This window comes from Paramisgurnus dabryanus, chromosome 24 (genome assembly GCF_030506205.2).
Source record: "Paramisgurnus dabryanus chromosome 24, PD_genome_1.1, whole genome shotgun sequence".
In the NCBI taxonomy this organism is placed as follows: domain Eukaryota; kingdom Metazoa; phylum Chordata; class Actinopteri; order Cypriniformes; family Cobitidae; genus Paramisgurnus; species Paramisgurnus dabryanus.
In genome coordinates, this window is record NC_133360.1 from 11888679 (window position 1) to 11905782 (window position 17104).

At 36.1% G+C, this 17104-nt stretch overlaps 1 protein-coding gene and 1 long non-coding RNA gene across 2 annotated transcripts in view; both read left to right on the forward strand.

Annotated features, from left to right (window-relative positions):
• The first annotated feature begins 4017 nt into the window (after positions 1–4017).
• The window catches only part of axdnd1 (axonemal dynein light chain domain containing 1), a 30201-nt gene continuing 17114 nt past the window's right edge, over positions 4018–17104 (forward strand). Inside the window, exons 1-8 of the mRNA XM_065243268.1 lie at positions 4018–4114; positions 7559–7737; positions 7831–7934; positions 8011–8092; positions 8167–8252; positions 8338–8394; positions 8720–8828; positions 9116–9237. Of these exons, the coding sequence (XP_065099340.1) occupies positions 4018–4114; positions 7559–7737; positions 7831–7934; positions 8011–8092; positions 8167–8252; positions 8338–8394; positions 8720–8828; positions 9116–9237 (836 nt within the window). The remainder of the gene's footprint in view (positions 4115–7558; positions 7738–7830; positions 7935–8010; positions 8093–8166; positions 8253–8337; positions 8395–8719; positions 8829–9115; positions 9238–17104) is intronic.
• On the forward strand, positions 10951–12208 carry LOC135721627 (uncharacterized). The gene is made up of 4 exons (XR_010521534.2): positions 10951–11487; positions 11570–11716; positions 11806–11871; positions 11954–12208. It is a non-coding gene; the product is annotated as an uncharacterized lncRNA (long non-coding RNA).

Below are 17104 nucleotides of genomic sequence, written 5' to 3' on the forward strand. Positions count from 1 at the left end.
GAAACAAAACAAAGTCGGACAACTGCAGGCTATATTACTGAATATTATGCAGAGTTCAAGGTTTTCAAGGTGCTCTTGTTATTTATTTGACCGACAGGAATTGCACATTGGATGTTGGACTCCATCTATAACTGCTGGCACAGTATGCATTAAGAGTATGTTCACGTTAAGATGAAAAACAACTTTAATCTTAAACTTACGATGAAATGCGTGCAAAATGAAAATGAATGTCTTATACACAAATATAACATGTGAAATTTAGTATCGTCAAAAGCCATCCGTTACAGTTATTGTATGCGACACAATCGACACATTCCATTGTTCGGTTTCTTATCAAATATATTTATTAATCAATGAAATCCTTAAGCGAAACGTTGCAAATAAATATATCGTAAACTCGTGCCAGGATGTCTTTATATATCAGAAACTTGTAGCGAATCCGTGTGGATTGGTGTACGTATAACCTACTTTGGATTTTTATCAAGTGACGTTATGTACGAGTGGCTTATGTAATTATAGTAGAAACGATTATTCCAAATGAGATATTTTTAATTCAGATGTCATAGGCAACATTTTTCGTAGTAGATACTGTATTTATTTTTATGCCGCTGGTTCCTTTATCGGGAATATATACTGTAGATGTGATTTTGCCATCAGTGTATTTTGATTTGTAGACAAATTGCACTGGGGTGTAAAGTGATTGTACAGTTGTGAATGTTACTTTTAGATGCAATTTGTAACAATAAAAGCACAAATCACATATAATAGTGGGTTATATTTATCTCATTGTATGCAAAATACACGCTACTGCTTCTTTGACAGGTTTTGGTGAAATATTTAAAGGTAAATTGGGATCTGTGACATCATGAGATGACTCATCTGTAAAAACAACATTTGAGTTCTTATGGAATTCCAGAACTTTCCGAACCGGTGTCTTGGCAACCCGCTCCTTGGAAATCTTTTAATAATTAGAATAGAAAATAATTAGAGAAGATGTCCGGTGTTCTTTCGAAGTCTGATCCCTCTATGTGTTTCTTACAGCGTTTTTATCACGTTACATTTATTATTTATTTAGAAAGATTTAAGAAAAATCATTAATATCACCATTTATTAAATTATAAAAAATTTTTTTTCGTTTTCTATTTTCGTTTTCTATTTTTAGCTTGTATCTTTGCTTATGTCTTCTTCCTGTTTGTTCTAAAATTATTATGTTTACATACTTAATAAATATCTAAATATAACACACACGGGGTATTAATATATAAACAGGCCTATCCATTTTAATTTGTGTGTAAACATAATAGTTTTACAATAGTTTTAGAACAAACACGTAGACTATAAATATAAGGAAGAAATAATAGAAAACAGGAAAATGATGTGAAATATTTAATAAATGGTAATTATATAGAAAACATGATAGTATTGCTTTTATATGTCCTTTAGCGATTTACACTGTAAAAATAATTGATTTACCAATACACAAGTGTTGTGGTTGGAACGTCCAGATTAAGATCCCCTTTCTGACATCACAGGGGGAGCCAAATTTCTATTTTTTCACATGCTTGCCGAGAAAAGTTTACCAAAACTAAGTTACTTGCCGGGTTGATCTTTTTCACATTTTCTAGGTTCATATAAGCACTGGGGACCCAATTATAGCACTTAAACATGGAGAATTTTCATGATATGTCCCCTTTAACAAGCTGATTACGTTTTGATAAATGGAAACTAAAAATTAAAGCAATAAACAAAAATCCCTGATATTCCATGACATGGTCAAAAAAAAAAAATCCCTGACTTTCAATGTCTGGTAAAGACCTTTTCAAATTCCATGATATTCCAGAAATGCCGTGACCAATGGGAACCCTGGGTATTGTTTTATCACTTACCAGAAGTCAATTTATTGCACATTTTCATTATGGTGTACTATTGCCAGCTGCGTGCGAGCTAACATGTCGGAGTCATGGAAGTGTGGCTTCTCCTGACAATACTTCAGGAGCACCGAGTGGAAATCTTCAAGCTTGCCTGTAAAATAAACAATCGTATTCAGTCTACGGCCTTTCACATAAATCAAGTTGAACAAACCCAGAGTTGCAGAGTACGTTGTTAGTTAAAACTCGACAAATCCAACATGGGTTAATCTGTCTCATGATGCTGGTTATCAACTTTCAGGTTTAAACCCAGAGTTAATGATTATTCATTATGCATATACACATTAAAGGTATTGCAAAGGATTTTCTTTTTCCGGGTGGATCATCAAGACTATTGGTCCTCCTAGTTGTCAATCAGGGGTGTTGTGCAATTTCATTTTTTTAAAAAGTGGAGAAGGCGGTTCTTTTCTCAAATTCGAGAGAATCCTCCGCTACACCTTTAAGGCAGATGTTTTTTTAAGTGAACAGCCAATAGGATTCAACACGGAAAAAGGTAGGTGTACATACTTCTCCTTTAAAGAAATTAATATGTGCTAATATGAGGAGTTTATACGCATAATATGCACATTGCAGAAAGCAACACCCTTTGCTTTTAAGTATTTGTAAGTTAAATAGTAAGTTGATTTAGTAAGTAACAATTTTTATAGTCTTACAATGAGGTAAAAACTCGAACATATTTAATTAAAAATATTAATAAAATGCTAAAAAAATACTAATGCCCCAGACATCTGTCCTCTCATGTTTATGCAAAACGGGATAATAACGGGATTTCCTGGGATAATAAGAAAAACAAGTTATATCCTGAACACAAATTATGATATTTTGAAGAATGTTTATAGCAGATCAGAGGTACCATTGTCTCCCACAGTAAAAAAAAACATAATCCTATGGAAGTGAATGGTGCCTCTGATCTGCTACATTCTTCAAAATATCTTCAACTGTGTTCTGCAAAATAATGTAATTTATACAGGTTTTGAACAACTTGAGAATGAGAAAAGAATACAGAATTTTCATTTTTGGGTAAACTATCCCTTTAACTGAATACAAAATCACATATTGCATTAAATTACATTACATTAAATGTATCAACTGTATATCAAACTGTGACTTTTAAAGATACATGGAAATATTTGTTTTACATTTATTTGTTAATAAATACAAGAATTTGATCACGACCCATACTGCAGGCAGCCACCAGGGGTTGATCGAAATGTGTGGCTTCATTTTTCACCCTCTTGCACTTTTGTCATTTAATTAACTAGTCACAATATCTATTTACCCGTTGTTGCTCCTTTTAAAAAGGTAGTAATTAGTCCAGTTTGTCCTATTCGTATAATCTTCTATTCTAAATACACTTCTTCTTTTTCTACTTGTTGTATACAGATGGTGACCCAAAAAAAGACTTGTTAAACGAACTTTAAATACTACAGAAAATTACAGCTGTTTTGGTGTACAGCTGTTTTGGTGATTTTCAGCAAGATTGTTTGTTTGTTTCTTTTATTGTAACTTTTGAACTCCTTTAGATTTTTGTTTCTTGTAGGCTATATATATATTTGCATCTGCAGGCTCATTAAATGTCTAAAAATTAAATTAACAAAATAAATAATAATGTCTGATTAAAATTTGTCATTTGAAGTAAACATATCTTTTATAGTTATTGATAAGGATGTCTGCTAGACAGTATAAGACGCTTGTCCACCATGACAACCCATTAAATTATTCAAAAGACTGATAAATATTTTAAGGACTTTACAAAAGGACAAGAATTACATTAGAGGTAAGACCATAACTTTTATATCGAAGAATTATTATCATAAAGTATCGTGTTTATCAGGTTAATTTATCTTAGTTTGATTCTGTAACTCTATACGACACGCGACGCGTCCATGGCAACAAACTTGTATTATTGTGTTAATGTAGGAAGTGCGGACACCAGCACCGATGTTTTTGTTTCTTTGTGTAAAAGTTAAACAAAGTTAAATTATGCGTAAAGTTAAATTATGCGTTATTTTCATGTTTTAGCGGGTCTGCAGTGTTTTATTCGTGTTTAAAGCGTGTTCAGGCAGAGACTTTGATAGGTGTTAATAATATGTCGGTGTGTGTAAAGTCCAGCCCGTCTCCTCCTGATACACCGAGACCTGAGAGTCGCAGGATGAAGAAACGAAATCACTCCTCTCTCAATAACAGTGAGTACAAAAAATATTTAACATTTTATGTGTATTCATATAAAGCCTCCTAAAAATTTTTTATAAACTTTAAAACTGTTCAATTGTTAAACTTTACAGAAATTTTGATGGGATCGTGATAATCTATTTCTCTGTCGTGTGTTTCTGTCGGTCTGTCCGTCGGTCTGTCTGTCTATGTTTCTGTGTCAATATTGTCTCTTATCAATTCATACCTTTATCATCTATCTGTCTATCTGTTTGTCCCATCCATCCATCTTTCTGGCTGTTGTCATATGTCTGTTTTGTCTGCCTTGTTGTCTGACTGTCTGTCCTTTTGTCCATTCACCTGTCTGTCTGTCTGTCTGTCTGTCTGTCTGTCTGTCTGTCTGTCTGTTTGTTTGTCTGTCTGTCTGTTCATCTGTTTGTCTCTCTGTCTGTTCATCTGTTTGTTTCTCTGTCTGTTCATCCATCCATCCATCCCTTTATCGTCTATCTGTCTATCTGTTTGTCCCATCCATTCAACTTTCTGGCTGTCGCCATCTTTCTGTTTTGTCTGACTGTCTGTTCTTTTGTCCATTCACCTGTCTGTCTGTCTGTCTGTCTGTCTGTCTGTCTGTCTGTCTGTCTGTCTTTTGGTCTGTTCATTTGTTTGTCTCTCTGTCTGTTCATCTATCCATCCATCCCTTTATCTATTTGTCTGTTTGTCCCATCCATCTTTCTGGCTGTCATCATCTGTCTGTTCTGTCTGCCTGGTTGTCTGTCCTTTTGTCCATTCACCTGTCTGGTTTGTTTGTTTGTCTGTCTTTCTATCTTTCTTATCTATTCATCTGTTTGTCTGTCTGTTCATCCATCCCTTTATCATCTATTTGTCTATCTGTTTGTCCCATCCATCCATCTTTCTGGCTGTTGTCATATGTCTGTTTTTTCTGCCTTGTTGTCTGACTGTCTGCCCTTTTGTCCATTCACTTGTCTGTCTGTCTGTCTGTCTGTCTGTCTGTCTGTCTGTCTGTCTGTTCATTTGTTTGTCTCTCTGTCTGTTCATTCATCCATCTATCCATCCATTCCTTAATCATCTATCTGTCTGTTTGTCCCATCCATCTTTCTGGCTATTGTCATCTGTCTGTTTTGTCTGTCTACCTATTTGTCTGTTCTTTTGTCCATCCACCTTTCTGTATGTTTGTCTGTCTGTCTGTCTTTCTACCTGTTTGTCTGTTCTTTTGTCCATCCACCTGTCTGTCTATTTTTATGTCTTTCTACCTGTTTGTCTGTTCTTTTATCCATCCACCTTTCTGTCTGTCTGTCTGTCTGTCTGTCTGTCTGTCTGTCTGTCTTTCTACCTGTTTGTCTGTTCTTTTATCCATCCACCTGTCTGTCCATATGTCTGTCTATTTTTCTGTCTTTCTACCTGTCTGTCTGTTCTTTTATCCATCCACCTTTCTGTCTGTCTGTCTGTCTGTCTGTCTGTCTGCCTGTCTGTCTGTCTGTCTTTCTACCTGTTTGTCTGTATTTCTATCTTTCCGTCTGTTCAACTCTCTCTCTGTTCCTCCGTCCATCCATCCCTTTATCATCTATCTGTCTATCTGTTTGTCTCATCCTTCCATCCATCCATCTTTCTGGCTGTCATCATCTGTCTGTTTTGTCTGTTCTTTTATCCATCCACCTGTCTGGTTTGTTTGTCTGTCTATTTTTCTGTCTGTCTACCTGTTTGTCTGTTCTTTTATCCATCCACCTTTCTGTCTGTCTGTCTGTCTGTCTTTCTACCTGTTTGTCTGTCTTTCTATCTTTCCATCTGTTCATCTCTATCTCTGTTCCTCCGTCCATCCATCCCTTTATCATCTATCTGTCTATCTGTTTGTCTCATGATCCATCCATCTTTCTGGCTGTCATCATCTGTCTGTTCTGTCTGTCCTTTCGTCCATCCACCTGTCTGTCTGATCATCTTTATGTCTATTTTTCTGTCTGTCTACCTGTTTGTCTGTTCTTTTATCCATCCACCTTTCTGTCTGTCTGTCTGTCTGTTTGTCTGTCTTTCTACCTGTTTGTCTGTCTTTCTATCTTTCCGTCTGTTCATCTCTCTCTCTGTTCCTCCGTCCATCCATCCCTTTATCATCTATCTGTCTATCTGTTTGTCTCATCCATCCATCCATCTTTCTGGCTGTCATCATCTGTCTGTTTTGTCTGTCCTTTCGTCCATCCACCTGTCTGTCTGATCATCTTTATGTCTATTTTTCTGTCTGTCTACCTGTTTGTCTGTTCTTTTATCCATCCACCTTTCTGTCTGTCTGTCTGTCTGTCTGTCTGTCTTTCTACCTGTTTGTCTGTCTTTCTATCTTTCCGTCTGTTCATCTCTCTCTGTTCCTCCGTCCATCCATCCCTTTATCATCTATCTGTTTGTCTCATCCATCCATCCATCCGTCCATCTATCTTTCTGGCTGTCATCATCTGTCTGTTTTGTCTGTCCTTTTGTCCATCCACCTGTCTGTCTGACCATCTTTATGTCTGTTCATCCATCCATCCATCCATCTTTCTGGCTGTCATCATCCGTCTGTTCTGTCTGTCCTTTTGTCCATCCACCTGTCTGTCTGACTATCTTTCTGTCTGTTCATCCATCCATCCATTCATCCATCTATCTATCCATCCATCCCTTAAACAACTATCTATCTAGCTGTTTGTCCCATCCATTCCTTCATCAGCTTTCTGTCTATCTATTTGTCCCATCCATCCATCCATCCATCTTTCTGGCTGTCGTCATCTTTCTTTTTTCTGCCTGGTTTTCTATATGTCTGTACTTTTTGTCCATCCACCTGCCTGTCCACCTGTCTGTTGGTCTATTTTTCTGTCTGTCTGTCTATTTTTCTTTCTGTCCACCTGTTTGTCTGTCTGTCTGTATATGTTTCTGTCTGTTCATCTGTTTGTGTATCTGTACGTTCCTCCATCCATCTCTCCATCCATCCCTTTATCATCTTTCTGTCTATCTGTTTGCCCCATCCATCCATCTTTCTGGCTGTTGTCATCTGTCTGTTTTGTCTGTCATTTTGTCCATCTATCTGTCTGTTTGTCCACCTGTTTGTCTTTTTATCTGTCTGTCTGTACATCTGTTTGTCTATCTCTTTGTTTCTGCGTCCATCCATCCCTTCATCATCTATCTGTCTATCTGTTTATCCCATCCATCCATCTTTCTGGCTGTGGTCATCTGTCTGTTCTGTCTGTCATATGTCTTTATATCAGTTTTCATGTTTGTTTTACTGTCCATCCACCTGTCTGCCTCTCTATCTGTCCTTCGTCTGTCTGCCCGTCCATCCATCCATCCATTTCATGTCTGTCTGTCTGTCTGTCTGCCTACCAACATACATACTTACCTACTTGTCTGTCTATAAATTTTTCTGTCATGCACTGTATATTTCTATCTGTCTGTCTATCAAAATTTTGTCCATTTGTTTATTTATCTGTTAATTGTCTATGCAGTGATTGAAGAGTCTCCTCTGAGAGAATCCGTGTCTGTGAAAGACAAAAGCAGGCCTCAAGATGAGACGCTTCATAATGATTTCATTCCTGACGAGCTCCTTGCCACCCTGACATCCACTGTATCTCCTCAAAGCAAACTCAGACCCCTCAAATTAACCAAAACTCCTAAGGACTTCGAGGTCTGGGGACCTTCAGCTAAAAAAAGATCATGTTTAAAGCTTTCGAGTCGCTATACTCAATAACTAACACAGTTGTTTTATTTTCCTTACCAGGTTTGCTTACTACACCGGCCTGATGCATTGTGGCACCACCCGGCTGGCCGCAAGAAATACCAATACTTTCTCAACCAGCCAACCTCCATAAATGGAGCTGGAAGGTTTGAATTGCAGATCACATGACATGAATTGTTACTTAAGACAGCCCATATATTTATCTATTATGCTTTGAAACAGAGATATATCCTTCCTTTGTGATGCCGTGACTCAAAAGGATCAATTGCATCTCTCACCAATGACTGAACGAGGCTCTGCTCAGGTGCAAGCAAGTGGCCTAAATTTGCTACTGCATACTTTTTTATTTGTATAGACAACTTTACTTTTTTTTTGAAGGATGAGAGTCCACTGGAAACTTTGATCCCAGAAGAATATCACATCATTAAAAACAAAGGTCTTAGGGGGCTTCAGTGCTATGATGAGTAAGTGAGCCGAATTTGATCAATAAAAACACTTTTATGTCCTGTAGCTTTTATTTATTAAGTTCATGTTGTCATCATTTCACAGCAAATTCACGATTCTGCTGGAAGACGATGAAAAGAAGCTAAGAGTCTTTCCATCAATGTAAGTGATTCACACTACATACAAGATCTGCCCACTGACAGGATTAAGATGAAACTAACCAATCATACTTCACTTTTCTATGAAAGGCTGTAATGAAATTTAATAGAAATACACATTTTAGGACAAAATATAATACATTTCATTCAGCGCAAAGGTTTTGTTTTTAAGATCTGCATCCAGGAACCTCATAAAAAATCTTTTTCTGAAAAGCTTGTTGTATTTTGGGTGGTTTATGGGCTTAGTTTGAAAGCTAGGACTAGGAGGACTAATCTATGTACTCTTTCTTTGTATAAATACTACAAACACTATGAACAATTATGTGCAGGAAGCCCAGCAGTCGCCTTGAGGTGGTGCAGCTGATGAAGGTGATGGATGATATGCTAGAGAAAGCAGGCGTCAAGCAGGATGTTGAAGAACTAACTGAACACTCACAGGTGAATTGAAATAATCTTACTTCAAAGACAAGTAAAAATATTAAAGATGTAGTATACAAACAAATATAAATCCTGTCATCATTTACTGACCCTCAAGTTGTTACAATTTTGAACACAAAGGAAGATATTTATAAACAAGCAGGAAACTGGAGCACCATTGACTTTCATAGTAGGACAGAAAAATACTATGGAAGTCAATGGTGCTCAAAAATGGTTTGGTGACAAACATTCCTCAATTTTCATTGTTGGGTGAACTATCTCTTTAATGCTTATCTTTTGTTGAATAGATGGAAAAGTTACTGGAGCTTGTTCGAATTGAGCAGAACATTTACAACATCGTGTTCCATGAACTCATCCGGCAAGTCAGCGTTGAATGCGCAGAGAGGGGTCAGCTTCTCGCCAAACTCAGGTGCATCTCAATCAATACTTTTCCATCTGTTAAAGCAGTGGTTCTCAACCATTTTTCCTTGGGGCCGCCTCACGTGACAATCTGAGCCCTCCAACCCTCTACATCCATTTTTCAATTTAATTTTATTTTATTTATATAGCGCTTTTCACAATTGTTTAATTGTTTCAAAGCAGCTTTACATTACAGTTTTTCTCCATTGTTTTGGCTCATTTCTTGAAACAGAAATTACATTCTCAAAACTCTAAGACAATTTGGCAAAACAGTCTTACAGTTCAGCTCAACACTATAGCTTACTTGCAAAAGCTCATATATTTCCCAAAAGTGTTCACTCATGCTTCAAAACTAAATTCCTTTCCCATATAAAGCGTCAGTGCCACAAAAATTGCAAATATCCTTCTCAACTGCTTTGGCTCATTTCTTGAAACAGACGGACGTTCTCAACACTCTTGGTGCTTTTGTCAAAATAAAGTGGATAGTTCGGCACAACAACATGGTTCACCTGCAAAAGCTCATACCTCTCACAAAACAGTTCACTCATGTGTCAAAACTAAATATCCTTCTCATTTTAACAGTTAGTGCCCCCAAAATGCATCGTCCCTTTGGCATTGTGTAAGCACTGCAAGTCGAAATGTTTAGATGTTTTATGAAATATCTCTTATGTCCACCTTTCAGTCTTAGCCCTTTATTGACAATGGTTACTGTACTGTTTTTTGTCTAGCTAACAGAATACAATTGTGTATAAAACTGAAAAAAATATGATTTTAGGGAAGGGTAGCCTCCAAGGTTTGACACCACACATTGCACTCACACTGCCAAGGAAATTGTAACGACTTTTATTCACACACAAAGTAACTTCCATACACCAGACCAAAATAAAATATATAAAGCATAATATACTCTAATATAAACACAAAAAACAATGAAAATTATATGCAGCCTGCTGTAAATAATGCGGGAGTTTCAGAACTAACATTTCTTCACTGGTCGCTGTCCTCACCTTCCCTATCCTGGCCACCATCCTCACCCTCCTGACCATCCACACGCTGCTGTCTGTCTGGCCACAGATTCTCATCCACATCACAGTGTATTATTCTCCCTTGCGATGCAACGAGGGAACAAAACGGCGTGCCTGTCGCAACCATCCCCTACACTGATCTTCTGTAATATCCTAACACGCAGCGTTCATCATGGAGCAGGGACCTTTGATTTTGAGCCCTATGCTCATATATCTCCACCTCCTAGAGGAGAAAAACTCAATAGGATTGAGGAAAGGAGAGTAAGGTGGTAGGAACACCATGACCATCCTTGGATGAGTAGTGAACCAGTCCCTGATTAGCAGGCCACTGTAGAAATTCACATTGTCCCATACAATGACATATTGTGGTAGGTGAGGCCCGACGAGACCTTTCTCATTTTGAGGGATCAAATCAAAATGAAGGCGGTCCAAGAAGATGAGGAGCATCTGTGTATAGTATGGGCCAAGACTGGGGATGTGAGTGGCCACACCATTCTCAGATATGGCATCAAACATAGTAATATTGCCCCCTCACTGGCCTCGGACATCCACCGTGGCCAGGTGGGCAATCATTTTATGGCCACGAGTAGTTGTAACGGGCCACCATTCGTCAAACTTTTATGACCCCCTCCCCCACCCGTTGACAGGTCGTGTTTTATGACCCCTTTGACAGGGGGCGGGGCCATCAATCAAAATCTGTACAAGTTGTCAACTTTAGACAGAAAGTATTTAATGGTTTTATTGCCGGTCATTTAGTGGTTTGTTTATTCCTGAGTGTGTTTTATGTCACGCGTATGTTGTTATGTTTAATGACAGGTTGTGTTTGTGACATTTGCTATCTATCACCCCTCCCTTTTCGACCCGTGCGAGTCTCAATACGGACTGCATTTCTTTCACAGGGGTGTGTGTTGTTTAATCTACAGTTTTGCAACCTTAAAAGTTTATTTAAAGGCAATCACTAATTATATATATATATATATATATATATATATATATATATATATGTGTGATTAGATGTAACTGATTAAACTTAAAGCCGATATTTTCTATCGAACTAGTCTATTTTCTGTTCAGACACAAAGTTTTCTGATGATGATATTATGTCAGTGTGTGTTTGTGTGGGGTTCGTGTGATGTAATCTTTGAAAGTTTATGACCGAACTTTTATTGGGGAGCGATAAGAGATCTCCCGGACTCAGGTTGGATGGAGCAGAACTGTTATACTCAAGTCTATTGGTATGTATGTGTTTCGCTGTGTTCGTTCCAGTATTTTGTCTGATTTATTTAAAAACTAAAAATTCAATCTCTGGTATTGCAGCGAAATTGTCTAAACTGGTATTAACTATTCCTGGTAAATCGCGGAGAAGAGTGGCTTGAACAAAAAAGTCAGACCGTGACTAGAACCACCAGCAGCGTAACAAGGAAATCTCGGAGCAAAGAGACGTCGAGTGGTTCGTGTTGTCCGGTGTGTATTTATTTAATCATGTTACAATAGATTTAAACAAACTGGTTTGTTTTAATATTTTCTAATAGCATGTGTTATCTGTTTTAAAGGTTTGGACATCAGCGGTAAAGCGAACGTTGTGTGTACTATTGCAAAATATATAGCGGATCTCCACGGTACGTTTATATTGTATAAGAAAAAGTTTTAATTGTTTTATTTAGATATTTGTCCTAATAACTTGTTTTTATCTGTTTACAGGTTAGGATACAGACCACAACGCTTTGGACGTATCTTTAAAAAAGAGAAAAATCAGAGACTTTTTGGATTTGTCTGGGGGACATTTTAAACATTTTGTGACAAAATGGATTTAAAACATTTCGGATATTGGATACCTAGTTTGATATGTCCACAGAGATTGTTTAAGACGTTTTCACCTCATTTTAGGGTTTATTTTTAATTAAAGGCTTCTTAAAACATGTATGAAAATGTGTATATTATACAATGAGTCTTATATTGTCTGCTCTGACAAAAATAAATTATTATTTTAGATTTTAGGTCAAATGACTGAGTGTGTTTTATGTCAAGCGTATGCTGTTATGTTTAATGACGGCTCGTGTGTGACAGATCGTGTTTTGGCATTCGATGTCAGCACTCACCCCTCCTCCCTACTGTCTCACAAGCCATGCATTCATTCACAGGGGTACGTGTTGTAAAGCGAGTAAAGATTTCTAAAACCCATTACGGGGGTCAAAAAAGTAAATGTTTATTTTAGATTTAGACAAATCATGAACAATGCTATAATTAAAACTTTTGTTTGTAACATCACAAGTTATTTAATTAAATATTCCATATACGGGTATAGTTTAAGCAAAGACCTGAGTCATTACTACAATCTTTAGACGATAGTCTAAACTAAATAAAATTTTAAACGGTTTCAGGAACGCTGTGAACCTTTTCATAACCTGCTCTATAGTTTCACGCGTATTAAAGATCCGGCGGAGCCTGACAAAGCGCCGGGTGTGTGTTCATATATGCCGTTTTAAAATAACCTTAATAAAATGTAATTTTGTCCACTATGGCAAAATAGGGGTTTTATTTTAGATTTAGGGGATTCTTTAACCAAGGATCTGATTAAGACATGCACCGATGGTGTCAGAGAACTTGTATCTGACGTTAATAAACTTTTTAAATGTTTTTAAGACGTCTTAACCACATTTTAGGGTTTATTTTTAATTAAAGTATTCTTAAAACATGTGTGAATATGCGCATATTATACAAAGAGTCTTATATTGTCTGCTCTGACAAAAAAATAAATTATTATTTTAGATTTTAGGACAAATGTCTGCGTGTATCTTATAAATACAACTTGATAATACGTTTGTTTTGTCAAGAGACTTTTTTAAAGTCACACAAGAATAAAATATTTTAGTTGTAACTGGTTACCCTTAAATGTACTATTATCTATTTAACTATAAGCTATATTTTTCTGATAAGCCTTAAACAGAAGCTGCTCTGTGAGCGTCTGGGTGTTTGAGATAATTCACATTAGGGGGCTGCTTGTAAACTAATGTCTTTTAAAACTGCCGTGGTAATGTGTAATATGATAACTCTGTCAAAAAGTAAAAGGTTTATTTTAGATCACAACCTATTTTATGGCAAACAATGCAGTATCTAAAAGTTTGTAACAACACAATTTTATTTAATGAAATATTCAGCATGGGTATAGCACTGTGCCAAAACCACCGGGGTCCGCCAATAACACATTCTTTAGATTAAGGCTTTTTATTTTTAACTAAATAAAATCTTAATCTATTCATGCACAATATTCTGTTCACACCATTAGATTGCGGTCCTGCGCTTACAATAGAGAACATAAGCGGATGCGTGTTCATATCCATACCTTAAGAAACTTTTTTAAACGATTAAAGACATTGTCAATTCATCTTCTGGGGTTTGTTTTTAAAAAATGACACCTTAAAATCAACGGTGAATATGTGTTTATTACACAATAAAATGTAATTCTGTCCGCACCGTTATAATAAGGGTTTTATTTTAGATTTGGGACTTTCTTTAACCAAATGCGTGTACCAAAGTTGTCAGAAAACGTAGGCTGATGCTCTCTTATATATGGTGTTAAGAACCTTTTAAACGTTTTAAGATATTTCACACCCTCTTCTGGGTTGAATTCATTAAAGTCATCTAACATCCACATGTGTACATGTGTATTTACGATAAATGTAACACGGTAGGCATTGTCAAAATAAAAGGTTTCTTGAACATGTTATTCCAGTGTGTGTTTCTCGTCTTGCGAGTGTTCGACATATTTATTGATGTGGAAAAAAGTTTGTTGTTTTGGACGATCAGTTTCAGTCTCTCTCTCTATCACAATCCGTTAGCAACCAGCAGACAACCCCAGCTGTCTGAACAGCGATGATGTTCAGCGGACCGTATAGCCTACTGTTTCTAAAAATCTGTGTTGGTAAAATAAGTGTAATTCACCCCACCCATTGACAATAACTAAAAGGGTTATTTAAGATTTTAGATAGAGCACCAGAGCCTATTTTTTTATTGCCAAACACGGGGGATGTAATAGTTTGTAACAGTACAAAATTATTTAATGAAATATTCAGTACGTTTATATTTAAGCAATGAATTGTACCAAAACCTCCATAGGTCTACTATTCTTTAGACATAAGTCTATTTATTTTAAACTAAATAAAAGCTGATTCGCATCACGAGATCTGTGAAGCATTTCAAGCAGAGGGTTCTGTTCAAGCCATTAAAGATCGGGGCTCCGGCGTTCACAATAGAATATACGCAGATCCGTGCATATATCGGCCATTAAGAAACTTTTTAAACGATTAAAGACATTTTTCATATCATATTCGGGGTCTGTTTTAATATCATGACACCTTAAAACCAATTGTGAATATGTGTTTATTACACAATAAATGTAATACTGAGAGCTATGGCTATATAAAGTTATTTTAGGCATATCATTATCCCATACTAATAAGATAATGATTAAAGCATGTTATTGCATAGCGCAATAAACACATGCACTCACATATCTATGGTTTTAAAAACAAAACTTTTTAATGTTTAAGACATTTGGACCCCATTTCCTGTTTTTTTGTCCGCTGTGGATACCAACCTCTATGTGTTTATTATACAACAAATGCAATTCTGTCAGCATTTCTAGTTTTAGAACGCCTCTGATTTAAACATGCGGGTTTTTAAAATGAAACGGCCATGTGACTATTATGACAAAAGCTATTCGATCTTAATTTTTTGTTTTAACATCCAAAAGTTTTTATACACATTCCATAATTAAACATCTAGGTGTGTATGAGTAAGTTTATATCTAATGTCACACGAGCGGTACCAAGTCGCGTTTGTGTCTGTGTGTGTGTGTGCATCCAGTCTGTTTTTGTGGGGGCGTGTTTATGAGCCCGTGTCTTTGCAAGGTGTGTGTGTGTGGGTGTGTGTGTGTGTGTTTGCATGGGGGTCTATGATGTCTCTGTTTGTTACTAAAACTTTGATATTAAGTCTGTGTCCTCATTGACAATAAGTAAGGGTTTTTAGATGCAGGCTTCATTACACAGATACTGATTAAATCATGTTATCCATTATTTGCGATTTAAAGAAACTTAAAAGGTTTAAGACATTTTATCTCACATTGTGGTGTTGTTTTTAATTAATGTAACCTTAAACCCCCCTCTGTTATCCATTTAGGGAACAATAAAATGTTAGCAAATATTATTTATCAAAGTTGACGATGTTATAAGCCAGGATGTCACTAACGTGACAACAAACATTTTCTTTAAAGACAAAACATCTAACAAAATTGCCAAGGCTTACAGAGACACACTAGACTTTTTTTTTTGTTGTGTGTGTGTGTGTGTGTGTGTGTGTGTGTGTGTGTGTGTGTGGTTTTTGTTAAACATGATTGTGTGCTACCATTAAACTATCTATATCAACAACACCAGATAGGGTGTACCTCTACATAACAGTAAAATCATGTACATATATTAATTAGGTAAACCTTAACACTTATTTAAAAAATAAAAATATACTATTCGAACATCCTAACCTGATATAGGATAGATTAGGTTTTAAGGTCAACCAGTGTGTATAGCTTTACGACTTACAGCACAAAACACCCCTCAATGACACGAGCAATGACAGGATCTTTATGATGTGGAGCAGACCATTGTTTTGTCTGAGGGATAGGTTCAACTTAGGTTAACATCTATCATTGCATAATAAGCAAACATGAAATTATATTTCACCTATGGTTTGTTACTGATGTTCCTAGTTTCGCGTATTTTTTCTGAAACAAACTTTTCTTTTCAAACTCAGTTGATGTCTAACTAATGTCTGAGATTTTGTAAATTCATCAGATGGTCTTACGTGTGTACTTCTTAAACAAACTTTTCTTTTCAATCTTAGACAGCTTTCATAGGTTTGTCTTTCGATAAGTTGTTCATAGTTTTTATGTGGTAGTGTCAACTTATGTCTGAGATTTTGTAAATTCATCAGATGTTTCTTACGTGTATATTTTCTTAAACAAACATTTTTCTGTTTTTCCAAACTTAGTTAGGATACAACCCTTTGTCGCCTCAAACACATGATCAAAGTTTTTTCTTCGTTAGCGTCAACTAATGTCTGAGATTTTGTAAATTCATCAGAGGTTTCTTACGTGTATATTTTCTTAAACAAACATTTTTCTGTTTTTCCAAACTTAGTTAGGATACACACCTTTGTCGCCTCAAACACATGATCAAAGTTTTTTCTTCGCTAGCGTCAACTAATGTCTGAGATTTTGTAATTTCATCAGATGGTCTTACGTGTGTATTTCTTAAACAAACATGTTGCGTTTCAATCTTAGGCAGAGTTCATACGTTTGTTTTTCATAAGTTGTTCATAGTTTTTCTACGCTAGTGTCAACTTATGTCTGAGATTTTTTGTAAATTCAACAGATGTTGCTTACTTGTGTATTTTCTTAAACAAACTTTTCTTTTTAATCTTAGGTAGTCATCATACTTTTCGGCTCTACATACATTTGTTCAAAGTTTCTCGTAGCTAGTGTCAACTCATGTCTGAGATTTGTAAATTCATCAGATGTTCTTACATGGGTATTTTCTGAAACAAACTTTTCTTTTCAATCTTAGACAGTCTTCATACGTTTGTCTTTCGATAAGTTGCTCACAGTTTTTATGTGGTAGTGTCAACTAATGACAGAGATTTTGTAAACTCATCAGATGTTCATAGTTGTGTCTGTACAGACAATATTATACTTATAACAGTCGTCTTGTTTTCTTTTGTACGTGACAACATATATCTGTGATTGTTTTATGAACACAGATGGTTTCATTTCTGTAGTTTATGTAACACTTTGTCAAACTC